Source organism: Elephantulus edwardii, unplaced genomic scaffold (genome assembly GCF_000299155.1).
Source record: "Elephantulus edwardii isolate Elephantulus edwardi_28Jun2011 unplaced genomic scaffold, EleEdw1.0 scaffold00001, whole genome shotgun sequence".
NCBI classification, from domain to species: Eukaryota; Metazoa; Chordata; class Mammalia; order Macroscelidea; family Macroscelididae; genus Elephantulus; species Elephantulus edwardii.
Genome location: NW_006399751.1, coordinates 33,867,948 through 33,878,648, shown reverse-complemented (window position 1 = coordinate 33,878,648; position 10,701 = coordinate 33,867,948). Strand labels below are relative to the sequence as shown.

At 43.8% G+C, this 10,701-nt stretch overlaps 1 protein-coding gene across 1 annotated transcript in view; it reads left to right on the top strand.

Annotated features, from left to right (window-relative positions):
• Positions 1 to 7,979: 7,979 nt before the first annotated feature.
• The window catches only part of ITGA4 (integrin, alpha 4 (antigen CD49D, alpha 4 subunit of VLA-4 receptor)), a 106,480-nt gene continuing 103,758 nt past the window's right edge, over positions 7,980 to 10,701 (top strand). The window contains exons 1-2 of the mRNA XM_006878951.1: positions 7,980 to 8,391; positions 8,741 to 8,862. Of these exons, the coding sequence (XP_006879013.1) occupies positions 8,195 to 8,391; positions 8,741 to 8,862 (319 nt within the window). The 5' untranslated portion in view covers positions 7,980 to 8,194. The remainder of the gene's footprint in view (positions 8,392 to 8,740; positions 8,863 to 10,701) is intronic.

Here is a 10,701-nt window from a genome sequence, read left to right as displayed (position 1 = left end):
TGAAAAAAAAAAAGATAAATAATTTTAATAGATTTATAAATTTTAGAGATTCTGAAGAGAATAAAATTTATAAAAATGGTCTTTGAACTATAGAAAGATTGCCTAGAACACCCCAGCCAAAAGACATGTCTCCTCTGTTGAACTTCTTGCTTATGCACAGCCTCATATGACAAGTGTACCTTCCAGCTTAGACAGAAGGTCTCTAGTGATGCAGACAGTTTGCTCTAGGCTGTTAACCTAAGGATTGAGTGTTTAAAACCACTCAGTAAAGCCACAAAGAAAGGCCTGGAGAACGGCTTCCACAAAGAACATAGTCAATAAAACTCTATGGAATAGTTTCATCCCATAGTGCATGGTGTTGTATGAGTAGGAACCAACTACATGACTATAGTTTTAGTTTAGAACCACAAACCTACTGCCATCCAGTTGATGGTGACTCATAGCGACACTATAGGACAGAGTAGAACTGCCCCCCAGGGTGTCAAAGGCTGTAAATCTTTATAGAATCAGAATAGCATGGCTTTTCAAATGGAACAGGCTGAATTAGACTCGGCAGTTAGCCTCGTGCTTCTTTAGTTCTTCAAGTTTAGGATAGACAGCAGTTGTTTCTTAACCTATTACTTTCACAAACTAAAGGGAACTTTTTCTCAAAGAAATAATTCACTGTGTCTTGGGTGGTGAGAAAGGAGCTTTGATAGTGTGGTGTGTTTTTAACCTGTTTGTGAAATCCATCAGATGCTCTTCAGTAGCTGTATGGACAGCCTCTTCCTATTAAAATGTACAGACACGAAGATCCAGTATCGGGTCAAACCCAGTATAGGTTAGAATGAACTAGGTGGCAGTGGGCTTTTTGGGAGGGCAATGAGAAAGAAAGTTGATTTGAAGTTAAGCAAGGAAAGCAATAAGCCAAAGTAAGAAATTATAATTTAAAATTGATTTTTGAGTGGTGGACAAGGAAACAGGAAAAGATCTCTTCAGAATTGTGTTCTAGAAACAACAACAAATCCAACCACTCAGCTGCATGTATGTAGGTCAATGTATTGAAAAAGTGGCAGGAATATCCAAAGGAGTATTTTTAAATTATTATTAATTATTAAATGGTTACCCTATCCTAATGTACATCCATTCAGGGCCAAGAGAATGAATGAAATAAATCCATATATGATTTAAAGTTAAATAAGGAACAGTGGAGAGAATGCGTGGGATTTCCTGTGAGAAAATTTCATGGTGGGCTATTTTAATTGGAAGGTCAGGAAAATCCTCTGTGAAGGGGAAAGCTTCTAGCTGAGACTAAAGGAAGAGAAAGAGGAATAATGTGAAAAGTCAGAGGTTGTGTATCTTGGTCAGTAGGAACAGTTTGGGCAAAGATTCTGAGGGCGAAAAAAAATAATTGAGACATTTAAGGAGAAAGGCAAGTATGATTAAAGAAAAGTGATCTACAGGGGAAGTGGCCAGTAATGAGGTTGGTAAGGTGGTCAGAGGCCATACAATCCCACAAATCACAGAAGGAGTAAGGCAAATTAAATATTTTTTGTGTTGTAGGAGCAATGGGAACCTATGTAATAGATTTAAGTTAGAAAGTAGCATAATGACTGTGATGTTAGCCTAAAAGTTGGCTTTTTTTTTTAGCCATTAAAGTTAGCCCCCCTCTGGGCTCTAGCTACCTTAACTGCAGAGATAGTCTTGTAAATCATCAACAGCTGTGGCCCTAGGATAAGAGAAAGAGTGCATCTCACTCTAGGCAGCAAGACTTGAGGCTAGTAAGACTTGTGGTGGCAAGTCTTGAGGGAGACGGGAGCTAGACACTGGTGGTAGAAAGACTGTGGTGTTACTGTGGAGAAACTGTGGGAAGCATCAATCAGAGGAGACCAGGGATAAAGGCCATAGTTAAAAGTTTTTGCTATTTTTTCTGGATGCTTGAAGGAGAAACTGATTCATAACTGTTTGGAGGCCAATTTTGCTCAACTGAAACCAGATCCTGGACTAATTGAGGAACTGTACCTTGGAACCTGGACTAAACCTGAACTTGTTTTGAGTGATATTCTTTGCCTCCCCTACTACCCAACTTCCTTCCCTTATAATATATCATATAATATAAATTATATTATATGGTACCTTCCTCAGTGTTGGTACCATAACTGAATCTATAAGTCAGCAAAGAACAAACTAGTATCTTGCTGCTGGTGTGGATTTAAAGGCACCATGTCGCTAGGCTATAGGCTTTTCATCTGCTTTCTGCTCTTGGACAGTGAGGGACTCTGTTATTCTTAATCCCTCTGGCCTTTTCAGAGACCTGCTCATAGCCCTTTTTCCCCCATTTCCCATTTTCTCCTCGTTAGAAAATAGCATGCATGGTTTCATTTATAATTTTTAAAGTTCACTTTAGCTTATATACAGAAAGTTGATAAAGGTGGAAGAGAGGCAAGTAGAGAGACCAGGTGACAGATTACTGAACAGCCAGAAGAAATTACTCTGGTTTACAAAAGGTAGTAGCAAATGTGTCCATTTGCTGTACAGAGGTAACTTGTGGTTGCTGTGAAGCTGAACACTGTGACACTGACATGTCAAATGCGATAACGTTTACCCACAGTAGACGTGTTTGGTGGTGCTCCCTGGTTAAAACAAGCTTGGCATAAGGAGTGACATCCACTTCCATAAGTAGCTAGCCTCCGGAAACCCTATGAGCATTGAGGCCTTTCATTCATAGGGTCTCTATGAGTTGCCTATGACTCGACAGCACTCAACAACAATAGTAGCAATTCAGAAGAAAAACAAATGAGTTTGATATCTCTTGAAAAGATATAATTTCTCCATGGGAGAAACATGGTCAGTCTCCTCCCAAGAAATTAATAACCTCTGAAAACCTGCTGAAGAGCTAACCACAAGTTGGTTCTCACTCAATGGCATATAACGAAACCAAACAGGTGAAATGAATGCTATTTTCTAAAAAGGAGGGAAGTGAGTGAAAGAATAATGAAGACAAAGGAGTCATGAACAGAACTGTGTTTTAGACATGTTATATAAGCAGTACTCACCAGCCTTTCAAGTAGACATCAGGTATATGATAGACAAGTAAACTTAGAGCTGAAAAAAACCAGGTCAAGGTTTGGGAATTCTGAGTAAATAGATAGATGTTGTTGTCATTGTTGAGTACCATCAAGTCAGAACCAGCCCATAGCTGGCCCCTCAACAGGGTTTCAATCGCACAGGAGGAGATTGTCCACCCTTCTCCCAGGAACCGCTGGTGGAGTCAAACCACGTGCCTTCGGAATTACAGTCCAGTTTCTTACCACTAGGCCAAAAGAGCTCGATAGGTAGAGAGATGGCATTTAAAGCCATAGTATGAGGTTTCCTATAAGAGATTAGAAAGATGCAGGAAGAAAATCAAGAGTGGAGGTCTGGGTTTCTAACACTTAAGATGTGGACAGCCAGCAAAAATGACTCAAAATGGCCAAAGAACTAGAGAAGCAGGAAAGGGGGTGTGGAAATCTTACAAAAGGGAGTTTCACAAGAAGAGAGTCTTTTAGGAAATTTAAATGGTCACTCTTAGCAACTGTGAATCAGATGACGCCGCTGCTATTGTTATGAACAATCCAGTTGGAACTGGCTCTCAGTTGACTTTCTAGTGGGTTTCCTAAATTGCACAGAAGGAGACTGCCCATCTCTCTCCCTTAGAGTAGTTGGAGGGCTCAAAACCTATGTCTTTGAATTGACAACACAATTCCTTATCCACTTGGCCACCAAAACTCCTCTGCAAAGTCCCTATTTTAGTCTCTTTGGAGGACTCCTTCCACAAGGAGCAAGATCATTTATATTTTGTCTTATTTAGGAGTTGTGGTGTTGGATGAGAGTCCTGAATATCCTATAGATTGCCAAAAGAACAAACAGATATGTCCAAGAGAAGGTGAAGTCAGAGGGTTCCTTGGTTGGCAGCAATGATGGTGAAGCTTTATTTCACATAGTTTGGGCATATTGCTAGGATTGTCTATTCTTTGGAGAAAGACATCATTCTTGGAAACATGGAGAGATAGCAAAGGAGAGGAAGACTCTCAACAAAGTGGATTAACACAGTAACTGCAGCAGTGGGCTCAAGGGTATCAGTGTTTGTGAGGTTGGCATAGGATAGGCCAGTGTTCAGATCCATTGTTTATAGGGTCGCTATGAGTTGCACTTAACAGCACCTAAGAACAAAAATGAGTAACAAATATAGGATAACTGAATATTTAAGTCCAGCTGTGGATAAGAGAGAAGGACAAGTTTTTGTAAAAGTCTTTCACAAGCCTTTTTCAAATGTTGCTTTTTCAAAACATTAAACATCCCTTCTTTCTGCTGACGTTGTAAAAAAATCTGTAGTTCTGTAAGCCTTGGGGGAGGGTTTAAAATCAGAGCTAACACAGCATGTGTGGCTGAATTGCTTGGCTGTTCCTGGAAGGCAGTGAAATCATAATCTTAATAATAGAAAGAAGGTCCTGCCCCATCTCAAACTCTCTACTGACGACTGTTCATGCTAACTATGCTATGAGAAGAATTGTGGTGAATGCATTTCATTGTATGTTAGTGAAAAGAGGGGAGGGGTTCAAACTAGCAAATCCAACACCGCAGAGTTTGTAGGGCGTGAGAGCAACAGGTTTCAAATGGAGATTTATGACCACAAACTACAAAGATTGTGTCTTTTAGCCTAATGACCATACGAGCTGGCTGCAGATCTGGATCAAAACCAGCGTGTACATCTTCCCAGGACCAAGCACAGGCTAAGAAGCCGAGCAGAGATATCCAACATGTGCTCTGCTAGCTGGCCTCCTGAAAAACCACTTCGTTTCTTTTTTTGCAACAGATATATCACATCATTATTAGCATTGTCCTTTGTTGCAAATACCACTTAGAATTCTGTTCGACAAAGAAAGTAAAAATAATTGGCTTGCATTTTACTGGAGTATTTGAATACGTAGCAAATATCTTGAACTTCACACCTGAAATTTAGCTTATCCATACCCCCATCCGCACACACATGCAAACTAACAACAAAATAGCAACAAACCAAACCAATTATCATCAAGCAGTATCTGACTCCTGGTATTACAGAGTAGAATTTCTCTCTAGGATTTTCGTTGCTGGAATCTTGAGGGAAGTTGAGCACCAGGCCTCTCTCCTAAGGCACTGCTGGTTAGGGTCACATGGACCATTTGCAGGCCATTAGTCAAAGGCAAATTACTTATGGCATCCAGGGACTGAAATAATTTCTCCAGTGGCTGTCCCCCTCTAGTCTCCAACACTGAGACTTGAGACTCATCCTGCCTCATTCATTGCAGCTCCAAGTTCACATCTCTAATTAGGTGCTATTGGGTTTTATCATGCACATATATCTCAACTCCTCCCCCACCCCGTTTCTTTTACTGCTTCCTAGTTCAGGGTTTGTCATCTCCCTAATCCTTTTCAGTCATCAAATCCTTAGGAGTCATCAAAATAGACATTCTATATCCACTCTTCCCCTCCAGACTGAAGGCAAAATGTTTCTTCTAATACTCACAGCTGACTGAGATAAATGTGTTGACAGCTTCTGAAACTCATCCTAAAGTAAACCCTCCTAACCTGGATTTAAGCAGACATTGTAAGGACAACACAATCCATCAGCTGCTTCTTGGAAGCAAGATGGGCAATTTCACGTGAGATTAATTGCCTCTGAAAATTGGCTGGAGGCTCAGCTACGGGTTGTTTCCGACAGGATGGTTACACCACCACCCACCACCACCACCTCAGTTTTAGCACAGTAGACATTGTGAAGACAACGTAACATTGGACAGAATTTCCTTCTGCTGTTGTTATGAATCAGGGCTCATCAGACAACTGGCACCTATAGTAACCTGACTTAACATGGCTCTTCTTGACCAGCTAAATTCCTGCTTTTAGTAGAAATGTATCCACTTCTACTACCTAACTGGCTGAAGCCACTCCTCTTTCCTTCTCAAATTGGTTGGTTCAACATGCCCCGCCCTAACCTTCAAATGATCTACATTCCCTCTTTTTCAGTTCTACTAAGGCACTCTGAGGAACTCCAGAATGGCACAAACATTCACTCACTGGCCTACTAACCCAAATGTTGACTGTTGGGATGAACTAGCAGCTAGCTGGGAAGGAAGGCTGAGAGATCTACTTCCTAGACACACACCCTGAAAACCCTCCAGAGGGCAGAGGGCGATGCTATTCTAGAACACCGGGGTGGGGTAGGGGCGCATGAATTGAAATCCACGCTGAAACTTCCTCTAGCGGGAACTTCCTTTAGTTTCTCTAAAGCTTGTCCAAACGTAGCTGGACATTTTCCTGAGCGTGTGTGTCCGTTCTGTCTTGATCTCTGGGACACCCTGGGGGTGTAGGAAAGCACCTGCTCAGTCAATATGCTGAATGAATGGAGGGCTGGTGGTGTCTCCAGGGAGTTGTGCTGCTAACTCAAAATGCACCTCTCTGGCTCTTTGAGTCCTCTCACTCCTTTGTTGAAGAAAGATGGGCAGTCTCCTCCCAGCGTGATTTACAGAAAGAAAACCCTGCAGCAGGGTCAGCTGTGAGTCATTTGGAGGGGGTAACAAGTTTGTTTTGATTTATTTGAACAATAAGGAAACTCTGGGGGCATAGATTGTATGTAGCAAGTTAGGGGCCAACCCAAAGGCTCCATCCACATCCTTGGCTGTTGGAATCCACCAGCCGCTCAGTGAGTCATAGAACATTCTCATCTTACTGTGGTTTACAGCCTGGAAACTGAGGAAAGGGTCGCTGTAAATAGGAATCCACTCCATTGACAGATTTTGAAGGGGTTTTTCTGTTGTTGTTTTAACATTTCATATATTAGTCTGTCATTGTCCATTTAAAGGTGCTATTTTAGTTATTTTAAAGCACAAAGACACACCCTTTGATGAAGCCAAGGTCCTTTTTTCATACAGCTGTGGTGTATGTATAACTAGAACAGCATATCTTGACTAGTATCTGCTTCATCATCTGTGGCTGTTTATTTTACTGCTCAAGAAACAAAAGCTGAGGCCCAGCTGGCTGGCTTTAGGCTCGGAATCACGTGTGCTCTGGAATCACGCGTGATCATCACCCACTTTAGATCTGTTTTGCTGTGGGTCCCTTCCACAGGTTCAATGATGGTGTCTCTTGACCCCAACCTGAACCTACCCTTCTGAGGGGAGGAGTGTTTAGTGGAGAGAGGGAACATGGAGGATTGCATGGAGTGTGTTGAAATGAGATAATTTTAAGGGTAAGAAAGGCCAAGGAGCTGCTGGATCAGCAGCAACCTAAGCCCGCGAAGCAGCCTGAACCAGGGCTCTGAGCCTCCTCAAAACCAGCAGCCTCCCTCCTCTCAAGAGGAAGTGTAGGGGGAAGGAAGTGGGCACCAGGGTGCAACAGTAAGTCTCGAAGTGAATAGCCATAACGACTTTGTCGTCAACATGTTCCTTAGGCGCCTTTAGTGTGTTCCTTTATGGTTCTTTCCTCCCCAGGCTGTGACCCTCTGGTTAATTCGTCATGTAATTGCTTACATTCTAAATAAAAGTCAGATATAGGGCCAAGTGAAAGGTCCTAGTCTGTCCCCCTCTCCACCTCGTACCCCCCCACCCCCACCACAGAGGCTTCACCCCTGGCTTTGGGGTGGGTCTGTGGGCCACGCCCGGGCACCCGCGAAGGTTCTGAGCGTCCTGCGGGGTCAGTTTGGTCCTAGGTCTGAGGCACAGTTAAAAGAAACTCCGGTCCCTTTTCTTATTGCACTGTGGCAGCTCTGGGAGCCCGGGTCATCCCTTGCTCTGCTGGCTGGCAGGCTGGGTCGGGACAAGCGCCCAGCAGAAGCGGAGGTCCCCAGCGCCCTCTACAGCTGCACTGTGACGGGGACGGCGCTGGGTTCCGTGCCTCTACACCACGCCCGGGACCCCACCCAGCAGCCCGCGCCCCGGGACCGCGGGAACACCCGCACCTCTGAGCCGCAGAAACCGGGCGTGGGGCTCACCGGCGCGCAGTTTCCCAGGCCACCGCGATCGCTCCGCCCGCGGCCGGCCGGTTTCCCCTCCCTCGGTCCCTCCCTCCTGTTCACCTCCCGCCCGCCTGCGCCCGACACGCTTTGGCTCTTCTCTTGGGGCCCTGGCCGAGAGTCGCATCCCGCACAACTTTGGGACAGTGGCCTTTGGTGTTGAATGTCCCCTTTCGAGAGCGCATGGCTGAGGACGCGAGGCGCGGTCTCGGCCTCAGAGCAACCACCGTCCTGGCGGTGGTGATGCTGCTGCTGTGTCTGGGGGTCCCGATGGGGCGCCCCTACAACGTGGACACCGAGAGCGCACTGCTCTACAGGGGGCCTCCGAGCACCCTGTTCGGCTACTCGGTGGTGCTGCACAGCCATGGGCCCAACCGATGGTAAGTGGGGTCGGTCCCCTGTGCATCTCCGCGCGGCTTCTGATCTTCGAGACCCAGGATTCCCAGCCCTGCTTGAAACTTTCTTCCCTTCAAGGGAGGCTGGAGGGTAACTGCGCGCCTTTGGGCGGTATCTGCAGGGGCGAGCTCGCTGGAGATCTGCCCGGGGAACTAACATATCTTGGGGTGGCAGTGCCCCGTGAGGTCCTTGAGCCGTGAGTTACGGGTGGCCGGCTGGGTAGTGGAGAAGGAGGAAGATGAGGCGGTGGAGGCTGCTTCTCAGTGGAGATCGGACAGACATGCCGGGCCGCTCTGCTCACGTCTGTGCGCACGTGCACGTTTCTCGCTTTAGGCTCCTGGTGGGAGCACCCACTGATAACTGGCTCGCCAATGCTTCAGTGGTCAAGCCGGGGGCCATCTACAGATGCAGGATCGGAAAGAACCCAAATGGGACGTGTGAACAGCTGCAGCTCGGTGAGTAGGGTTTTGGAACCCAGAGTGAGTGACACCCCCTTTCCCCTTGTTGACCCTGTCATAGAGTATGTTCTGGAAAAACTTGCGCTGCCTGTAACTTCTAATATAAAGCAGATGATTTTCACTGTCAACTGTACACCACCTTCTCTTTTAGTATGAAAGTGATCTCCTTTTTGTCAGCATTTTTCTCACTTAGGTTTATGGCTGTGGTTTCAGTACTTTGACTTAAACTGTACAGTGGAAAGGTCCTTAAGATACCTTCTCTTCTCTTCTCCCTTCCTTCCCTCGTGTGTGAAGCACATTTCAAAGTTTCTCAGAACGTTTAGTATTCAATAGGATCCAACTAAGCTGAATCTTAGGTATTTGTTTTCATCACTGGCCTACCAACCTTGTTAAAGAGCAGCGTAACTAAGTAAGGGGGTGTAGATCAGAAACAGCCCTTGAAATTGATCCCGTCTCCTCTCACTTAGCCTAGGGATTTTTAAAACAGAAAATGATACCGTTTTACCCAATATAAGACTTGTTAGAAGAGACGACGGAGAAAACCATCTCCACTGTTGTAGAATTAAAATGGAGCTTAATATATAGCGAGTTTCTTCTCCCCAAACTGTCATGTTGAATGGAGCTTTCCCTTTGAGATTTCTTTCAAGTCTCTTCTTAAACTTAGAGCAACTTGAACTTTTTCTCCACTAGTGGGGAAGGTGAAATATTTGTGTTTCAAAGTCAAAAGCAAATTTGCACAAACACGCGAAAGAAGAAGTAATATTTATTAATGAATTCACACAAAGTTTCTTCCAAACCCTGTTATGTATATTGCTCCATTATTTTCCTTCAGTGCAACTCTGGGTTGTGCCTGGCATTGTTTCTGTTTAACATCCCAGGACTCTATGGCTAGTGGATTGTAAGTTCTTTTTCTAAAGTTACTTAGAGAGGTTTAGTAGGTAGTGGGTGTGACCAATGTCACAGTCAGCTTGGCTTCTAAAGTACAAGACAATTCCTTTCAAATATGTGTCTTCATGAAAGAAAATGAAGTATCAAATGTCTTCTCCATCTATAAATGTTGGATAAAAGGTTAACCTTGATATTTTCTCATGTTTATCTTTCCTATAGGCTTTTGATTATTCCATCTTTACCTTTTTACCTGTCTTTTGCTTTTTCTCAAACTGGTAAGCTGTTATCTTTCACTGTTGTTCTTATTGTTAGGTGTCATTAAGTCAACAACTCATAGAGTATTAAAAGTAAAATACAGTATGTATACAGTGAGATTTTTGTCTTTAACTCAGAGAACATTCATAAATATTTAGATTTGTCTCTAGATTAACCACCAGTTTCTCATTAAAATCTTCTACCCCCCCAAAAAATAATAGTGTGTAACCTATTTACAGAGTAATTTTTAAAAGCATAATTTAAAACATTGTCTAATAATTAGAGAGTAGAAGAGATAAGCATCATCACCCAAAGGATTTCAACATGGCATCTAAAGGAAAACCTCATTTCTGCTGTCCTTTCATTTTTTATGACTTATGGCATTTTAACTGCTTATATCTAGCATCTACTTCCTTTCTGGAAGGGCACTGAATAAATCCATATCTAGATGTCTGTGTTTAACTGTAGAAGATCATGTCAAGATATTGTACAAATTCTAAGATAATAATAACAACTGTTAATTGTTATAAAAGTCTGAATTCTTCCAGCAAGACAAACACAGAGGTTAATTATAAATTGAAGTGATAGCTGGTGGCCCAGAGGCAACAAGCTGCACTGCAATCCCAAAGGCACACAGTTCAAGGCAATCATATGCTTCTGGGGAGAAGGATGGGCAATCTCCTTCCTTGCAAT